This window comes from Mytilus californianus, unplaced genomic scaffold, assembly GCF_021869535.1.
Source record: "Mytilus californianus isolate M0D057914Y unplaced genomic scaffold, xbMytCali1.0.p SCAF_3, whole genome shotgun sequence".
Taxonomy (NCBI): Eukaryota; Metazoa; Mollusca; class Bivalvia; order Mytilida; family Mytilidae; genus Mytilus; species Mytilus californianus.
The window spans coordinates 99,641,258-99,662,549 of NW_026262679.1; the positions used below are offsets into that span (position 1 = coordinate 99,641,258).

General features: G+C 30.8%; 1 protein-coding gene across 1 annotated transcript in view; it reads right to left on the minus strand.

The window, feature by feature from the left end:
• Positions 1-21,292, minus strand: part of LOC127735523 (centrosomal protein of 120 kDa-like) — a 44,437-nt gene that overhangs the window by 3,449 nt on the left and 19,696 nt on the right. Inside the window, exons 7-20 of the mRNA XM_052245705.1 lie at positions 19,959-20,057; positions 18,878-19,157; positions 15,294-15,392; positions 13,011-13,146; positions 10,960-11,109; positions 9,826-9,943; positions 9,070-9,137; positions 7,090-7,186; positions 6,570-6,710; positions 6,225-6,314; positions 4,909-5,114; positions 1,902-1,950; positions 1,418-1,540; positions 868-1,112 (exon numbers count right to left, since the gene is read on the minus strand). Coding sequence (XP_052101665.1) covers positions 868-1,112; positions 1,418-1,540; positions 1,902-1,950; positions 4,909-5,114; positions 6,225-6,314; positions 6,570-6,710; positions 7,090-7,186; positions 9,070-9,137; positions 9,826-9,943; positions 10,960-11,109; positions 13,011-13,146; positions 15,294-15,392; positions 18,878-19,157; positions 19,959-20,057 — 1,901 coding nt within the window. The remainder of the gene's footprint in view (positions 1-867; positions 1,113-1,417; positions 1,541-1,901; positions 1,951-4,908; positions 5,115-6,224; positions 6,315-6,569; positions 6,711-7,089; positions 7,187-9,069; positions 9,138-9,825; positions 9,944-10,959; positions 11,110-13,010; positions 13,147-15,293; positions 15,393-18,877; positions 19,158-19,958; positions 20,058-21,292) is intronic.

A 21,292-nucleotide genomic window follows, 5' to 3' on the forward strand; every position in this document is an offset into this window, starting at 1 on the left:
AATTGCAATAATAAATGCACACAAAATTTTCTGAATATACAGCCTCTTTCATCGTTACAATCTATATATAGACTGAATTACCTATTTCCTCTAGTTCCTTCTTTTTGATTTCACAATCTACATACAAACTGAATTACCTATTTAATTCATTCTTAATTTCCTCTACTTCCTTCTTATAAGATTTCACAATCTACATATAAACTGAATTACCTATTTAATTCATTCTTAATTTCCTCTACTTCCTTCTTATAAGATTTCACAATCTACATATAAACTGAATTGCCTATTTAATTCATTCTTAATTTCCTCTACTTCCTTCTTATAAGTTTTCACAATCTACATATAAACTGAATTACCTATTTAATTCATTCTTAATTTCCTCTACTTCCTTCTTATAAGATTTCACAATCTACATATAAACTGAATTACCTATTTAATTCATTCTTAATTTCCTCTACTTCCTTCTTATAAGTTTTCACAATCTACATATAAACTGAATTACCTATTTAATTCATTCTTAATTTCCTCTACTTCCTTCTTATAAGATTTCACAATCTACATATAAACTGAATTACCTATTTAATTCATTCTTAATTTCCTCTACTTCCTTCTTATAAGTTTTCACAATCTACATATAAACTGAATTACCTATTTAATTCATTCTTAATTTCCTCTACTTCCTTCTTATAAGATTTCACAATCTACATATAAACTGAATTGCCTATTTAATTCATTCTTAATTTCCTCTACTTCCTTCTTATAAGTTTTCACAATCTACATATAAACTGAATTACCTATTTAATTCATTCTTAATTTCCTCTACTTCCTTCTTATAAGATTTCACAATCTACATATAAACTGAATTACCTATTTAATTCATTCTTAATTTCCTCTAGTTCCTTCTTATCAGATTTCACCACTTCCTTTTCCTCGGCTGCTAGATATCGTAACCTCATATGTTCTAACTCCTGTTGTTGTCTCTTTAATTCTGCTTTAGCTGCAGTTTGTTCCTTCTGTTTCAGTCTAGCCAGTTCCTTTAATGCCCTCCCCCATTGTTGTTTGTAGTGTACTTTTGACTTGTTTACAGCATCAAGTTTTCTTTCTAGTTCAACCTGATAAAAAGTTAAAAAAAATGACTAGTTATATTAAATGCCAATAAGTTTTCCTGTACAATACTCTGATTCTCTTCTTACTTTGATTAAGACTGCTAAGTTTAAAATATAACTGGCTTTCAACTTAAATTTTAATCCCCACATTATATGGGCCATTTTCTACAGTCAATACTTTGCTATAAACACGTAACACTCAATGATTTGATCCATTTTTCACAAGAAGTAAGACAGTGTAAAAAGGCATTTTCATGTAAAAAAAAATTATATTTCATCAGAAGACATAATTTTTTCATAATAATAATTACCTTTTCTAAAGTGAGAAGATTGATTTCTGCCTGAAGTCGGACTTCTGGTTTGGTATTCTGTTGTTCTTTATAGACAGCAAAATCTTTCTCCAATTTATGGAACTTCATTTCTGCTTCATTCAGCTAAAACAGTAATAAACAATTTGATCAGATCCTGTATGCAGAAAGTGTTATATCAATAACTAATAGACATAAACTTCAAATTTTCAAACTCCTTGCACCTTATTTAACAGATTTAGTGAAATTTGGTAAAGGGAGATAATTACAATAGGATATCTGTAAATTTTAAAGAAAAACAAATGATCAGTTTAAAATCCTTTTTTGCCTTCAAATTTCCATGACCATGACTACAGTAGAAAATAACTTAACTATATTTAATATTACTTTTTTCAAAAACCTTATAGATACCCCAAGTTGATCAAACTATACCATACCATGGTTCACCTATTACCCCCTCTCATCAAATCAATGCTGACTGACTCACCTCTCTTTTATATCTCTCTACTAAATTTTCTATCTCTTTTGTTTTTGATCTGAAAACAAATATTGAATTATCAATAAGATAAATACTCTTCTCCTAGAATCCTGCAATGCAAGTTAGTTTTTATTCATGTCAAGTATGAAAAAACCCATTAAAAACTCTAGAAATTAGGGATATCTGAACCAGGGCTTCCAAAATTATTTTTAGCCAGCCGGACATTTTATATATTATCCCGATTTTAATCCCTTAAGACTAAATAAACAAAAGGCAATTATGGTAATCAGTTGCTGAGTTGGCCATCCCAATGACTGACATAAAAAAACGATATTAAACTTTCTTTGATTCAAATTTGAAGTTCTGACGTAAACTGTTAAATTGGCAGTGCATCATTCGAAGTGTGCAACAATAAATTACATCAGCGTACTTATATTTGCCTTAGACTCTTTATATGTGCAAAATAACGTTGTCAAAAACTTTACTTTCGTTTTTAAATCTAATACCGGATGTTATCTTGACAATGATAAAACATGGACCAGAGACGGATACGTAAATTCTGTGTACGTTTGCAAAGCATGAATGAGTGGAAGTAGCTCCTTCTACCTTATTTCTTTAAGAAAATATTCGAAATAAACGTGAGATAAAGGTATCAATGACAATTTAAGAATTTTTTGAAGAAATTAGGATGCATAATTAAATTTCACACATGCGCACACGTGTACTAGTTCAAACAGAGACATGTCTCTAGTTCGAACAACGTGGTTATGACGATGTTTCATTTTCACCTTTTTATTTTTTTCATCATATCATATTTGTAAACGTATTTCTGATAATTTAAATCTTTTTGACTAAATTATATTAGATTCAAACCGCTGAAATGTAAGAAAATAACTTTGAATAGACCGATCAATGTCCGGTTCAAAATAGTTTACCTGTCACCTGAACAGGTAAATTTCAGCTGTTCGACAACTAATTAGCCTTGATTAAAATGAGAAGGTATTAAAGTAGGGGTTGTTTTGATAGTACTTAGTGATCATGTCACTTTTATGACTGGAAATGTGTGGCTGTTAAAGGCAAAACGTTGGGTCAAAAAGATCGAATTCTGTTAAAATGACCGTCTCTTAAAGCCTTGATAACTAAAAAGTAGATGACCGTTTCATGCTTTGCCCAGCCGGACTTTTACCGGACATTATACAAATGTCCGGCATATATGACCATTTTGGAAGCCTTGATCTGAACTACATCAAAGATATCACTGCCTTCTCTTTCACAAATAAAACAGTACAGTACATTCCGGTTATTTGCATAGCCTATTTGCCAGACAAAATTATGCAATAAAGCGGAGTATGCTTATATCCGAAATGCCAAATTACGGAGTCAAATAACATCGATAGAACAGATCAGTAAAGGAAATCCCTGAAGAAAGATGAACGTCTATAATCCAATTACAACATATTGAATGCTGATTTATTCTAATAAAAGTTAAATGTCTAGTGTCATACATGTTATTTTATTTTGTATTATTTCAATAAAGATTATAAACACATTTTGTTTTAGTTTATTTGCGTACCGACGTTTCCTTTACCAGTTTACCTGGGATACGAAAATAAATTCGTTCTAAAAATAGATTTGTTTCTATGACCCGTATGTACAATGTACATTGTGACGCTTTGATTAAAATAAACTGTTTAACAAAAATTACACAGTTTATAATCATTTTAACAATAGATGTGTACTAAACTGCCTTTGATATATAATATTTACAGCTTGCAGAGTGAAGTAACCCTGTTTATTTAACTTCGTTAGTTTCGTATATGCAAAGCAGTAATGGGGCCCTATACGGGTTATTTGCTGGACACGAGTATTGAAAGTGAGAAAATATAATAATTAGAAGTAAATGCTCTTTTCAAAATATATTAAAATTAAATGATTGATGTATAAAATTCTTTAACCATATATAAATGCCCTGTAATATTTAACATAAATGCAGATCACCCCAAGCCCAATTACGAGAGTTCACATTGGATAATGATCGATAATTAGCAGGCGTTATTGTTTTTGAATTTCATCCCAAATGTAATCTTAGGACAATGTTTGAAATCCAATCAATTATTTACACCTTTTCAGATAGAATGATCAGTGTTTTTACAACAATTACCTGTTTGACATTTTTATGACCTCGAGGCTTAAAATAGAACATGGGAAACTTTACCTGTGTAGATCTCGAGGTTTATTTTTAAATCAAATTCAATCATATAAACACGAAAGAAACTGTTTTAAAACTTTATTTGAATAACACAAAAGTAAATATGAAATAATAATGAAAATAATGATGCATTCAAGAAAAATATACCCACCAACTTGCCGTTTCCGGTCAAAAATTTCGACAGATTTAACCAAGCATATCTAGATGGCGATAATTTTTTATGCAATAAACCGAAAGGCCACTTGTAGAGCTATGCATATAATCGGACAATTTAACATTAGATGAATGGGAAATGGTTTTGTGCAGGAGAAAACTATGCAATTAACCGAATTATGCTATTAAGCGGTATGCAATTAAGTGGAGTCGACTGTATAACTCTTTAATAGTAAATTTAACATCTGCCAAACAGAGACCAACAACAGTTGAAAAAGGCAACTTACCATTTTCCTTTCAACAGTTAAAAACAATTTACATCATGCAATTAAAGCATTAAAATGTTAAATATTTCTTTGATTTTTTTTCAATGCTGCATGCTTAACTATAGAGTATAGAATAAAATTATCTTTACTTTTTTGACATGTTATCAATCCTGAAATACTTGTAGAGATGCTCCATTTATACTAACAATCTATCTTTTCTACTTATAAAGCAAAAAGTATGTAATCTGCATGCATTGAAGTTTTATCTTAGTTGAAATCAAAAATCAATGTCTGCTTATTCAAGAACAGGTTTATAAGGTTTTTCATGTAATTATTTTTTTTTTCTCCTGTTAATCTATCAGATAATTTCTGATGACTGTCAACTAACTTTTCAAGTTCTATTTTATGATCAACATCATCCTTCATACGTCTAGAAGCCTCTTTCATTTCCTGAAGTTTGGCATCATGTTCTCTCTGTAAATCCTTCTTTAATCTATTAACTTCTTGTTCATTAGCAGCTAGCTGTTTCTCTCGTTTTTCTAAATCTTTTAATGTTTTCCTTAGCTGTTCCTCTAGCTGTGAATACTCTGCCAACTATAAAAAAAAAGAGAACGCTGGGTTACAAACAGGATTAAACAAAATAACAAAAGTTAGCACAATTTTGGCAAACAAAAGCTGACTTTAAGAAAATAAAAAAAGTTAACTGAGTCACAGTGAGACAAGAAAGTCTGATTCAGTACAGGCATCAATAAATCAAACTGAATAGCCTTTAGAAAAACATCAAGTAACCTAGTAAAGTGTTCCCCCCAGGTATGTTTAGCATGGATAGACGCCATGCCCTTTTTCTGTCCTAATAAATGACGCCATGCCCCCTTTTTACTTCTTTGGATGACGCCATGGTCTCGTAAATGATTGAATACAGGAAAGTGGATGTATAAAGTCCAGAATTGGCTTGGGTGTGTTTCGCTACTTATTTCTTCTTTATTATTTTCACTTGATATTTATTTCGATATCATAATTCTCCTCAATCAGGATTGAACGATTAAAAGATCGATTCATATGTTGATTCAAATCTTTCAAAAATTTGAACTACTTCAACTAGTAAAAATTATCGTACTTATTTAAACAAAAAGTTTGTAAGCATTTTTCAGTACCGCTATTTTGCTAACTTGCTCCATATTTTAGAGAGCTAATGTCCGGAGATTATGACACAGTTTAAAAGATCCTATAATAGTATCAAAGTAAACAAATATATGTTCTAGTGCCCTATCTTCATCTATGACACAATAGCTAGCATTTCGACATCTGCTAAGTTGTAATGACAAAATTAACACATTTAAACAGGGCTATTCCATTAAATAGGATGTGGGAAGGTATGAAGGGACCTACAAATTCCATCAACAACCAACATATTTTCTTTGAGTTATTTTGCATACATAAATCAAATAGATATACAACCATAAATTACCAACAACCCATTTATAAAAAAAAAAATTTCCTTCCTACCCTCACAGGGCATAAAAATTAGACCTTTACTTTAAATTCTTATCCTAACATGTTATCTGATTGTTTTGTTAAAAGAATAAACATTTTAATCATTTCTGAATGGCATTTGTATTTGATCTAATTGTGGTATTTCTATGCACCTCCTAAGAAACCGTGGTGTCAGGCATTAAAGATATTACAACAACAGAGTTAAATTACCTTTTTCTTCATGAGTATTTCTCTTTCTCTGTCTCTTTTCTTCCATTCTTCTGCAAGTGCTTTCATGTAAGATGCCTCCTTTTGCTTTAACTGAAAAAGAAAAAAAAACTCCTATATCAATTTTAATACAGAATAATGATCTACATTTTCATTACTACATTTGGTATTGCTTTTTCCCTGATCTATACAAGACCTCCTTGAATATAAGCATGGACTGTTGGAACACCATATTTTGGCACGTTGTTTTGGTGTTGATAGCTGCTTGCTCAGTTAAAATAAATGAGTGAAAATGCTTACAAAAGCTTGATAAACACTACAATTCTATAATGATAGATTTTGTCATACCTGATTTTCAAAATTCTTTTCTTGAGTTTCTTTCCACAACTCCAGTTCAATTGCAGCTTGGTATTCAGGTGTTTCCCTTGGTTCTACTGGTGACGGTGCTCTGGGTGGTTGTTTGTGTTCTACAGGAGGATGACTAGGTACCTAGAAAATTGCAATCATGTAAACAAAAAAGATCATGTATTTTTCTTTTTACCATCTGACTTATACCACACATACATACAATGTTCAAATTCTGCAAACCATAAAATTTTATATTGTGGACTTTTATCAATTGTCACTGCAAAATTCAATCTCATAAAATGAAAACAATTTTCTTGAAACAGATATTGCATAAAGGAAAAAAACATCTGCATTAAGACGGTACCAACAACAAAAATTTTGATATAACGACGACATTATTTGTTGTGGTTTCTTAATAAACCATCATCAAGTATGCTAAAATGACAAATAAAATTATAGTTCTCCACTATGCTTTTGTAAAATAATGTACAGAATATGTATGCGTTACTGGAGTACTCACATTGGTTGTTTCTTGCTGTACAACAATTTGATGTGCTGAGATTGGTCCCCAGTCTTCTAAACTTAACACCATACTAATGTCTCCTACCTTCTTTTCACTATAAATAAACAAATGATTATTTTAGAGAAGTGACTTGGATTTAGAAACAGTGTTAAAGTATAAAGTGAAGTTTTCTCAGTAAACAAATTGCAATAAAAGAAAAGAGTTCCAAATTCCAATGCCCCTGCTAATGCACATATTTTATGTGTCCAACGGTAATAACTAAAAAAAATTTGTTCTTCACTATTTTTTTTTTTTTTTTGAGATTGCTGACAATGTTAATTTTTATATAATTTCTATTTCCAATGGACATAACTCCTGTAAAAATAGTTCATTGGTGCTGATTATCTAACTTTTCCAGGACCTTGCTGATAAAAACCTATTATATAAATTTCATGAAAATACAACAAGAAATATAGGTGTGAGAGTGCTTACAATGTAATTGCAATTTTCTATTTAAATTTCATTTTAAAGTGACATATTTGATTGGCACTGATTTTCAAACTCGTCCAATACGCCATTGATTTAAACCTTTGATACAAATTTCATAAAAATCTTTTACAAAAATGTAGGCTTGCGAGGGCCTTCAATGTAATTTCCTTTACAAATTTTATTTCCAAGGGACATAACTCCTGTAAAAATACTTGATCAGCTCTGTTTTTCGAATTTAATCTTTGATATATATTTCATATCAATCCTTCAAGAAATGTAGGTTTGAGATCACTTACAATTTTCCTTATAATTCATATTTCAAAAGTGTATAATTCCTTTATAAATAATTGATCTGCACTGATTTTCAAAATTGTCAATATAAACCTTTGATATAAATTTCATAAAAATGTGGCAAGATTTGTAGATGTGAGAGCAGATCCAACTGACACTTGGAAGGACACACAGAAGTGTTGGGGAATGACTAATAACGTACACTTCATAACATTCTCTATAAACATGCCTCATAAAATGCATAAAATTTCAGTCTCTGAGGAATTACTAAGGGGATGAGATTGAGAATGAAATGAAATAATACTAATGCACACCAAATACCAATGGTCTAGTATGAGCACTTCTTTATAATGGTCTAGTATGAGCACTTCTTTATAATGGTCTAGTATGAGCACTTCTTTATAATGGTCTAGTATGAGCACTTCTTTATAATGGTCTAGTATGAGCACTTCTTTATAGTAACACCTTATCACAAAACTTTACATTTAAATATGTAGTTTCCACTGAAGTACAACTTAAAACCCTAAAATTCTCTATCAATGTTCTAGTTTATGTACTTTTTTATAAACACACTTTATCACACTAATTCCACTTTGGTTCAATATAGAACCTTCATATTCTCTTCAAAACATACAAGTACTGTAACATCACACACATTATCAATCATCTACTGTAAGTACTTCTATGTAGAAACACCAAATCAGAAAACTTATAATAGAATACATTTAAATTTCCCCAAAAAGTCACTAAAGCATTGCTTAAGGGAGGAGTTTCCTATTTTGACCCCACATAAGGTTAAGAAAGTGAGACTAAAGAAAGCATAGGATCAGAATATGGTCATTACTAGTCCCTGTGTCATAAAGTGACAGGGAAAAATAGCAAAATATTGGTGTGCTGAATAAGAACTTAAACTGGATGCTAAAATAAATGAAAAAAAATAAAGCTGACAAATACTTAAAGTTTAAATTCCTGTATTATACGAGACAAATCTATGTGGCCGTCACATTTATGATAAAAGAAGTAATAAAATTAATCAATTCACACTTGCAGTAAAACCTGAATGTTGAAAGTTGAGATATGTTCACTATAAAAAAAAAGGTCAATCACAATGGGTTTTCAAAAAGGGAAACCCAAAGGAAAAGAAAAGAAAGAGTGACCCGTGGCCCCTTAGTCACCCCCTATCTAGATCCCTCCCTGGTCACACATCTTCAAATTTACCTTTCTGGAGAAACGACATTGATTCTATCTCCAAAACTCTGCCTCCAACCTGTACTTCCTGTATTACTCTAAAAAACAACAAAGTCATTATTACTAGCTGGTACATAAGAATTTGAGTAATAACTGATAAATCAAGATATTTTAAAATAGGTGAGTAATCTATAAGCTCTGAATGCATTTTACACTTTTCTTGAAGCACAAGGGAAAAATTTGGTTTATATTTATTTTCTTCTTCTCAAACAGTACTAAATTCTATTAAAAGCTCTGAGACAAAATGTTAAATATTAAGGATATTCCATTAATATGGATGTGTGAGGGTAAGAAAGACATTTTTTTACATGGGTCTAAGGTCAGTTATGGTTGTATACTAACTTTATGTATGCAAAACTACCCAAAAAAGTATGTTGGTAGTGAAAGTATTTCACGAGTTGCTAACTATCCTTCCACAACAAATTTAACAGAATAGCCCTTATTATCAAGTTATAAAGAAAGACACTGAGATAAGTGTACAAACTTTGAATGTGTAGATATTAAATCAGTATTTAGTAAATAACAAATTTGTATTTGAGCTGCTATTAACTTCATTGGTATGGACAGCTTATTTTTACACAAAAGAGAAAAGCAGACATTTAAAAAAGTTATTTGTGATAAAAAAAAAATATTCAATACATTATGTTGCTTCAAGTATTCGAATATTATAGTATTTCAACATAACAGGCAAAATTTTTGATTTTCTTTATGAATAATGGATATTACCGAAATTCTATTTTTATCAGTTGAAATGATCTGTTCTAATGGCAATTTAGTTACACCAACAAGTATATCTCTTGACTGTTGCTTATCTCTATGGAAAACCTCCACCATCAATGGAACTCTGAAATATATAAACAAATGGAATAAAATATTACTTAAATCGTAGAATTATTTCCAAAATTCTTCTCTATTATGAGATATATTATGAACAAAAAAATTTATTTTTTTTTTAATCTGGAATTATAAGAATAAATGCAGTAAAGGGGAATTAATAAGATGATTTTTTTCTTTCTTTTTCAAACATTTATTAAGGGGACTTTGGAGTAATATTTTCTTTTTAACAGTCAGTATTGTTAAATTTGTCAAAATAAGCTCAAAAACATCGCTGATGTATTATTGGCTTGCAATTCAATAATTCAATCTCATTTGAATCTGTATTCATACCCCTTCAATTTGACCCTTAGCTACAGATGGGTTGTACATGTATTCAACATGTTCAGTTTTTTAAGTGAGAAGAATGATATAATTGTGAAGTGAAACAAGGAGAGCCACCAGGGAGAACAATTTCATAGACTGTTTCAACCCACAACATTATTCTTATACAAGTAAAATGATGAGTTACATATTTTTTAATCAATGACATGCAATCAAACAGACCTAGAAAATTTGACATATGATTGCACACGACTTATTTGTGTATTTATCTTTATATTTTTGTTTATATCGGGTCATATGACCATCACCATTTTTCATAGGTCATCTTCTTCATGCAAATAAGGAACCAAATTCAATCTCAATGGTTAAATAGATGGCATCTAGTCTAAATCAAATATGGAATGCTAATACATGTACATTATAACAAAGTCCATGCATTGTTATTTGCTTTTGGACTTTTTGTAATTTGGACATACATTTAAGTATATTATAAATAAAATATTAGAATTTGAGTCAAATCGGTAAACATTTATTTGGCAGCTTATACCCCTTTAAAATAAGTATTAAAAGTAAAAAATCTTGGGACTGAACCCAACAAGGTCTTTATATTTAAAAAATATCAAGTCCAAATTACTTGGCATAAATCAGACTGGTATTTTATTAAAGGATACAAAGAATAATTAACCACTAATATGAGCTTACCTTAGGAATGTTTCTTGTAATTGCTGTGTACTGCAGGCAAAGTCAAACGCACAGAATGACTGAGGGAGAAGTACCTCCATACCTCTACGAATCTCTACTGGAGGATGTGTAATAATGGCAGAAGCACTCCCGAAAAATGGATACGTATACCTATGAAATGAACATTAACTAATAATAAAGCAGCAACACCATACAGTATAAATATTATAATAACAGAAGTAATAATAAAAAACTTTGTACTACATTCTTTTGTTCAAGTATATTGCAGTCACTCAAATTTCTATTTTCTTTTGTGGTATATTGTATTATACATAATTTCTGTTTTTGTAGTATATAGTACAATACAGAATTCTGATTTTGAAGTATATTATATAATACATAATTTTGTTTTTGCAGTATAATGTATTATACAGATAATTCTGTTTTTGTAGTATATTGTATTATACATAATTCTGTTTTTGTAGTTTATTGTATTATACATAATTCTATTTTTGTTGTATATTGCATTGTACAAAATGCTTTTTTTGTTGTAGCATATTGAATTAAAAACAATTCTTTTTTATAGCAACATTTGGTAACAGTCAGCATCACTGAAAAAAAATTATGAATCAGTCACGTCAGTACTACCTAAGTCTTAAAAGGGCATTAGCTACGAGATATAAAAAAAAATTAAAATAAGATTTTGTTTTGTTCAATCATTAATGAAAGTGAAAAGGTGAAATAATAATTCGCTTTTAGCAGATAGTTTGGTTCAATTTTGTCAAAATAAGCTAAGAAACATCGCTGATGAATTATTCACTTGCAAGTGAATAATTCGACCTCATTGAATCCGTATTCATGTGGCCTTCAATTTAACCCCTTAGCTTGAGATGGGTTACGCATGAATTAGGCGTGTTCAGTTACTAAAAAGATGTCAACATTGAAAGTGAAACAAGGGTAAACCGTTTGATTGACTGATTCGATCCACAAAAACTCAATCTTATACAGGTAAAAACGATGATAAACATATATTTTTAACCTATAATATGAAATCAAACAGACCTAGAAAAATTCAATTCCACAAGTTTGCTCTCTATTTTTATCTATATTTATGTTTATGTTTATATCGGGTTATATGACTGTCGGCAGTCTTCAGAGGTCACCTCGATGGTTAATTAGATGGCGTCTAGACTAAATTACACACGAAATGCTGATATATATTATTGAGCCCATGCATTGTAAATTGTTCAATTTATACTTTTTATAATTTGGATATACATTTTATTATGTTATAAATCAAATATGAGAATTTGAGTCAAATTGATGAACATGAATTTGACAGCTTTAAAGGAATATATTTTAATGCTGAAACCAAGGTGCAAGCATGCTCTCTGACAGCAGTGTCCTAGTTAGCCCAAAATAGAGGACACAGCTCCCCTCTGACCTTTCTGTGCACTACTCTGCCCTTATAGTCCTGCCATAAGCATTTTTAGTTTTCTGAAAATTCTTTTCAATACAATGAATCAGTTTGACCACTGGAAAAAAGCTTTTATAAAAACACTAAAATACTTTAAATCTATCTAAAAAAAATTTATTCAGTTTTCAATTTTTTATATCTATCAACCTTATCAAGGTGTCCCATTTCAAACCAGGCTTAAAGTAAGTGCTTTGCATCTTATAGTTATGGGCCCTGAAATCCTAACTAGAACACTGGACAGTTCTAATTCTGAAAGCAAACATTCTCCAAGTACCCTCTCCATAACAGCTCTTGTCATGGCCATACTTGAGACATGTCTGAAGTTTGCTTTTAGAATAAATATAGGTTCTCTTTATATATATATATTTTACCCTCATTTGTAATATACTGAGAAATCTGTTCAAGTTTTTGCAGAATCTTTACTTCTAATTTCTAAAATCATTTTCCATCACAGAAGATAAAATCATTTTTCATCACAGAAGATAAAATCATATTACTTATTATCTCTTTAGAAAATTCTCAGTAATTCTATAATAATATTCAATCAACTTGTAAAACCGGAAAGTCCTAAACATGTTGATTGTAAAATACTAACTTTAAATAAACAAAAAATGTTGTTGATGAGTCCACATCTTTGATGCTGCGTAAATCTATGGAGAATGTGAAATGATGTGCCTGTGGAGGAATAGCTACATGTGTAGATGTGGTTTGATTACTGTACTCTTGTTCACCTGTAAATACAAAGTTTAATTGAACAGGTGTACTCAGGTTCTCCTGTAAATACAAAGTTTAATTGTACAGGTGTACTCAGGTTCTCCTGTAAATACAAAGTTTAATTGTACATGTGTACTCAGGTTCTCCTGTAAATATAAAGTTTAATTGTACAGGTGAACTCAGGTTCAACTTTGAAAATATCAAATCTAGTCTTACATACTCTATTTGCAGGTAAAACAAATTGACCAAATCTAATGAAAATTAAAATGTTTTCCAAAAGATTGTCACATGATCAGAGGTAAATGTAAAATGTATTCTGATGGATTTGTCATATGATCAGAGGTAAATGTAAAATGTATCCTGACAGCTTGTCATATGATCAGAGGTAAATGTAAAATGTATCCTGATAGCTTGTAACATGATCAGAGGTAAATGTAAAATGTATCCTGATAGCTTGTCACATGATCAGAGGTAAATGTAAAATGTATCCTGATAGATTGTCACATGATCAGAGGTAAATGTAAAATCCTGATAGCTTGTCACATGATCAGAGGTAAATGTAAAATCCTGATAGCTTGTCACATGATCAGAGGTAAATGTAAAATGTATCCTGATAGCTGGTCACATGATCAGAGGTAAGGCCAAAAAAAAATATGTGTCTGTTTATGGTTACCCGACCTACCCTACTTTAGAGCGCCGACCCTTGGTCATTTTATTTCTGTCGTAAAGTGAAAAATAAACTGAACTCGTGTCAAAAGCGAAGTTAGTGTTGCAAATGATATAAATCAATTGCCTGATACATCCCAATGTTCACAATCGTGAATATAACAGCTGTTTTATGGAAATTCGCAACTCGTGTGGTGAAATAAACACTTTGCCGCCATTTTTTTCCAAGGGAAATAATCCAATCATCAAACTCTGCCCATGATCAACTCGGACCACGACAAGTCGAAACGGCATGACTCAAAATCATGTCACAAAAAATAAAATGAAAATACCGACCTACCTACCCTATTTTTTTAAAGTATGTAACCTTAAACAGACATATATTTTTTTTTGGCCTAAATGTAAAATGTATTCTGATGGATTTGTCATATGAACAGAGGTAAACATAAAAGTAATCTGATAGTTTGTCATATGATCACAGGTAAACGTTAAACATATTCTGAAAGCTTGTCACATAATCACAGGTAAATGTAAAATTAGGATTGTGTTTTAATTCAGAACAAATTGCAGACTTAAAAGTTCAAATGAAAGAAAATTAAAAAGACAAGTTTTTCATTTATTTTTCTTATTAACAATGGACCTAAACTAATAATTTTTCAGTTGTACAATAATCTGTAGTTTATGAAATAATATTGTTTTATAGCTGTAGGTTAATTAATTTTACCGGAACCTTGTCAGTAATTGTCATTTGTCATATATCTCAATTTTTTTTTTGTATTTGTAGATTTTGAAGATTACAGATCCTTCTTAGTTTCTGTTTGTAAAAATTAATTCACAATATTTTTTAAACTGTTAGAGACTTGGAGCATGTCAGATTGTATAGACTCCTGTTGAAGACTGCATGATGACCTGTAGATTGTTTGCATATCTTACATTTTTTGTTTAATTTCACTATATCTCCCCTTTAATTGAACATATCCTTTCCAGTTTGTTTATTCCTGCATGGTTTGATTTCATTTCCTACAACTGTTTTTGAAAGGAAAATCAAAATCCATTTTCCCATTAGGGTTAAATGTAATCTCAGACTTCCTCTAGTGGACACTTTGATATACAGATTGGCACCAAAGTAAAAACCCTTCCGAAGAACCTTTAAAAGACCATATTTGACAACTTTGGTTTCAATAAATTAAACAGCTCTTGAGAGAACTTTTTCAAAGTATAGTCAATCAGAAACTACAATAGCTTGTTGGCATGTTTGATAAGAATCAGCAACCAAAGCAACAAGACTTATTTAGGACTGTGTAAGAATCATTTTATCCATTGGTTCTCAAAAAGATCAAAAATCAAAGTGAAGGCAGACAAAGGACTGACAATAGATGCCAAGCTATGGCTATAGTTCACATTGCCTTTGAGCGTGCGTGTGCACTAACACACTATGTATTGCTCAAACAATATACATTTTATTTTTTATTAATTATATGTCTATATTTTTACATACCATGGTCAGAGAGTCTTTTATGTTCATGGCCAGCCATTATAGGACTGGGTGGTCCCTTTGGAAACATTGGTGGTTTATCTTTCAATTTCTTTGATATCTCTGTAAAGCAATCAATTGTTTAATTAACAAAATCAATTAACACAATTTACAGTTTACTAGAAACATCCAATATGTCTCCTAAGAATCCATAAGCTTATTTTCTAGTTCTCATTTCAATGGTTTGGCAGTATGACCACTTATAATATAGTTATTCAATATACACAATTATTCTTACAGAATGCTAAAAAATTTGAAAATAAAGTTAATTTATTTTTAAAAATAACTTTTTGCAGTCCATGATCTTTTATTATGCCTTTTTTTTTTAAAGAAATGGGTAAATCTTAATTAACAATTCTATAATACATGACACATGTCTTTAACTTATATAGTCAAAGTGCGTCAAAGTGCTTGTGAGCACTGAAGGAAAAATCTTGTATTCATTTTGCAGTGCAAACTAAAAATTAAACATTGCATTGTATTAAGCATTGGAAGGCAATATTATGATTTGGAGATACATTTGTAATAATTGTAGTTCAACCAACTATAATTAAGGAAAAAGGAAGATAGACCCAATTCAATTTTAAATATTGATTTAACAACATCATTGATATTATTATAGTGCCTAACATGATTTCATGAGGTAGAAGAATCCAGCGTAAAATTCAAATTGACCTTTTAAGTACAAAAATAGGCAGATCTGTCATATTTTGACTTCGTTAACTCACTGCTTTCATTTGGGTTAAAATTGACTGACAACAGCTTAATGAGATGGAAAAATATTATTTTCAGTTAAGACGCACAAGCTTTTTACCTTGCGTAGACGTTCGTAAAATAAATTTCAATGTTTTTCTTCAAAATAATAATTTTTACAAAGAATGAAAAAGCATGATCTGTAAAGTTTCTCCAATTTCTAAACAACATGCTTTTTCAATATTGTAAAAATACTTGTATTACAAAAATTTCAAAAAAAAGTATGAATTGCAAATTCAAACCTTTCATACCTTTTGTTTCATTCATAAAAATATCGTTAAATTGTCCAGTGTACAGTTTGACGGTCAATTGAAGCACATGTGTGTGTAATAGAAATGCAAATTAACCTGTTTTCAGCTATATAGAATATAATTATTCTTCAAATGCATTCAGATTAGGCACGATCAGCAAAATTAAATTGTGAATTATTAAGTATGAGGGATATTTTTTAATGAATACAATTTAAACAATGTTCTTTAGCTAGAGAGTTTGGATATGTCTTGAGAATAATGGGCAATATTAGTGAACAATAGAGAAAAATGACTTAAAAATTAAAGAATATAGAAATGAAGTTCCCCATTCAGACCCTCATTCTTGATAATTCACAATTTAACTTTGCTGATCGGCCCAATCTGAAATTTTCTTGACATGTATGGTTATACACCAACACATCATTTTTCAACTTAAATATCTGAATATATATTTCATTGATAAATTTCTTGAAATGTTTATGGATAGGATGAATAGTGCTCAATGCGCTATATTTTTTTTTTTTATCTCATTACTGGTAATAAAGTCTGGAAAACTTGTACTTATCGTCAGCTCATCAGGGATTAAATTTCATGAATGCAATCTTTACCCCAAAAACCTTGTTTTTCAAATGTCATGTGTTATAAACTTTAAGAGGACCTGATTACTCAAAAAAGGTAAAATTTGTTGATGTTATCTGCTCAATGCCAACATGTTTGTTAACATCCTGATGATTTTTTTTAGCACCTGGATAAAAATTGTAAGATGTGGTGTAACCTTTCTACACTATCCATTTGCTATACTATAAGGTCTGCTCCAGAAAAAAACCCAAGGGGGAGGCATTTTTTTAGGACCCCAACCACCCAAAAAAATAAAACATTTCATTTTACATATAATTCTTACAAAATTCTAAGGGAATGCAACCACCCATATTTAATTAAAGAACCTTAGTGAGCACGCTCACATACCCCACGTCCCCACATTGTCACTAGAGAAATAAAATAACTGTAAGAAAAAAAAATTGTATAAGTAAAAAAAATTGAATCATAATTTCCTGTCGATATGCACATCTACATAGTATGTCCTTATTATCTGAAAAGGTTTCATGAAATTCTATTGTGTGGTTTGAGAGGAGTTGCGATGACAAACTGTTGCAGAGGTATATTGAAGCAAATAAGTTCAAAGGGGCGTAACTCCTAGAAAAAAAATTGAATCGTAATTTCCTGTCGATATGCACATCTACGTAGTATGTACTTATTATCTGAAAAGGTTTCATGAAATTCTATTGTGTGGTTTGAGAGGAGTTGCGATGACAAAAGGTTGCAGTAGTATATTGGGCAAATAAGTTCAATAGGGCGTAACTCCTGGAAAAAAAATTGAATCGTAATTTCCTGTCGATATGCACATCTACGTAGTATGTCCTTATTATCTACAAAGTTTCATGAAATTTTGTTGTGTGGTTTCAGAGGAGTTGAGATGACAAACTGTTGCAGTAGTACATTAAAGTAAATAAGTTCAAAGGGGCGTAACTCCTAGAAAAAAAATTGAATCATAATTTCCTGTCGATATGCACATCTACGTAGTATGTCCTTATTATCTACAAAGTTTCATGAAATTCTGTTGTGTGGTTTCAGAGGAGTTGCGATGACAAACTGTTGCAGAGGTTTATTGAAGCAAATAAGTTCAAAGGGGCGTAACTCCTAGAAAAAAAATTGAATCGTAATTTCCTGTCGATATGCACATCTACGTAGTATGTCCTTATTATCTGAAAAGGTTTCATGAAATTCTATTGTGTGGTTTGAGAGGAGTTGCGATGACAAAAGGTTGCAGTAGTATATTGGGCAAATAAGTTCAAAGGGGCGTAACTCCTGGAAAAAAAATTGAATCGTAATTTCCTGTCGATATGCACATCTACGTAGTATGTCCTTATTATCTGAAAAGGTTTCATGAAATTCTATTGTGTGGTTTGAGAGGAGTTGCGATGACAAAAGGTTGCAGTAGTATATTGGGCAAATAAGTTCAAAGGGGCGTAACTCCTAGAAAAAAAATTAAATCGTAATTTCCTGTCGATATGCACAACTACATAGTATGTCCTTATTATCTAAAAAGGTTTCGTGAAATTCTGTTGTGTGGTTTGAGAGGAGTTGCGATGACAAGAAACAGGACTGACGGACGGACAGACGGACAGACGGACGGGTCAAAAACATTATACCCTCCGCAACTCGTTGCGTGGGGTAAAATAAATGTTAGTGCGTCCCATCCCCTTCAACCAATAAATTTTGGAACAGCTCTAAGCAAAATTTAATTCTTTCAAAGAACAACAAAGCAAATATTTAGGTCTGTTCCATGAAAACATACATGAGACTCAGGCAAAGAAAATGACAGAGAAATTTTAAATTTGTATCTATAGGTGGTTACCAATTTTTAAAGTGCCATCTTTGGGTCCCATGTATGCTTAAATGGAACAGCCCTTTAAATAATAAGCAATGTATATGTTTTAAACTACTTATTTTCTTTCAAATAACAAAAAGTTCTCCAATACTTACGTTCTCTCATTTTATCCTCCTCCAAGCTACTGACATTTTCCTGAGTATTGTTGCCAATTTCAAAATCGTCAGGATAATGAACTTCTACTTTTTCTGCAGTCTCTTCTTGTTTTCCTTTACTTTTTCCTTTGCCTTTTCCTTTTTTGGGAGACTTCTGTCCATCTTTCTTAGGGGATTTTGGTGGGGATCTCACTGGAGAATGTGTTGGGGATCTCACAGGAGACTGTGGAATTTCATGGATGTTTTCCCCTGAAGGACCTTTACCAGGAGACATGACTCCCTGAAAAAGGACAAGTTTATATCTTTAAGGTAATTTAATATAAAAACAGTACTAGGAACAGATGACAAAATATCTAAATGTGACTTACTATGTATCACTTGGATGTTGTTTAAACCAAGTTATATGATTGTAAGTCATTTTTTAATGTCCAAACTAGGACATATAACTTCAATGAAGTACTTTTTGAGAAAATCATCTAAATACTGTTCTTCCTACATTTGGCCTTTCTTGTTCCATTTTTGTTTATATCAAATTATAACTGGACCTTAATTGGTTTATTTTAGTATTTACAAAATTAGTTATAGCTAAAACATTTCAGTGACTTATTTATCATCTAATTTCTAAATTAAATTAGCCTCATTTAAAATTTTAAATCACAAAAGAAAAAAATACAGGATCTACAACTAAATTCAGTTTAAATTGAAAAAAAAATCAAATCTGAATTTTACTGCTATATTAGAAAAATTTTAACTACATAATGTACACACAATAGTAGAGGAAGTGTTGAAGGAAAATAATCTGATTTCGTCGCATTACTTTTTTTAATGAACCCACAAAAAGATACCCCACAACTGCAAATTTGAGTATCTTCCCTTCAGTTAATGCTTTACAACCGTGTGAAGTTACATCAATATCCATTTAGATCTTTAGGAGGAGATGCACTTACAAGCACATGGACAGACAGATGAATTGATATGGTAATTCCTAAAAAATCTCCAGTAACTTTTTTTGCTGGGGTATAATTAAATAAGAGTTAGATGTCATATACGTTTTTAAGTACTTGTAATATATATAATTTACCATATCTTCTTTTCTGAGTACTATTGACACACCAACAACAGGGGCTAAATCTGGTGGTGCTGATAAGATCTGTTGCTTTGCCTTGTTAGGTGGATTCAGCTGAAACAAATAATAGATTTTTTGAAGCAAGTTCAAATAAACTGGTGAGAATAACTTCATATTAAAGTTCTGCACCTCTTTTTAATAAAAAAAAAAATCTTAGTTTTTCTAAGCTGTACATGACTTACAAGTGTTTGTTTTTGGAAGATTTTTTAGTGAAAAAGCAAACTGGGTTTTCTATATTTTGAAAGGTGCTTTCAGGCTTTTTTGACCTGCCACATTCTTGTTTATTTTCCAATCTATCAAGGACCATAACTCCTGAATGGCAAAAAATAAACAAAAAAAACATCAATATCAAAACTAACTCCCACTTTATCAGTAACAGCAATGTAAAATTTTAAGAGTATTGGTTGAACAGTTCATAATAAATTGCATGGAAACAACATAGAGTGCCATATTACAATTTATCAAGAACAATAATTCCTAGACGGCAAAAGTGAAAATCGTCAATATCAAGCTTCACCTCCATTTTTTCATCAGTACCAACATATCAAAATTTTAAAAGCATTGGTCAAGTGGTTCATAAGGAATTGCATGGAAACAGCATTAAATGTCATTTTCCAATAGGTTAAGGACCATAAATAACTCAACATAAAAGCGAAAATCGTCAATATTGAACTTGAAGTCCATTTTGTCATCAGTAACAACATATTATAATTTGAAAACCATTTGTAGAAGGGTTCATAAGTTATTGAATGGAAACGTGCCATTTTCCAATATTTAAAGGACCATAACTCCTGAACGGTATTTTTTCCCCGTTTATTTTAAGCTTGACCTCCATTTTGTCATTAGTATCAATATATCGAAATTTGAAAAGTATTGGTTGAAAGTTTTATAATTTATTGCGTGAAAACTGTTGGTAGCCGCTCTGTACTTCACCAAATTAATAACTGTTTTTTTCCTTCGTAAAACCCAGTTAAAAACAATGTTAAAACAAAAACATGTTTGAATGTATCGAAATCATAGACTTTAGCCAAATGTTTAATAACTGCATATCCGTAAGAATTTTTACTTTCACTTCCTCATAATAATTTTAATAAAGATGCAATATAGTTAATGATCTTTACTTCAGTCATATTAGTGACATAAATTATTTTTGTATAGGCATCTCATTTGTTTATGTAGATTGTTCAAAATGACGATGATTTTGTTTATTTAAAAAAGATTGAACATTGTGAAGTCCTTTAAATTCTTTTCTGATCCTCATTTCAAAACAAAACTCTTAAGAAAGTACC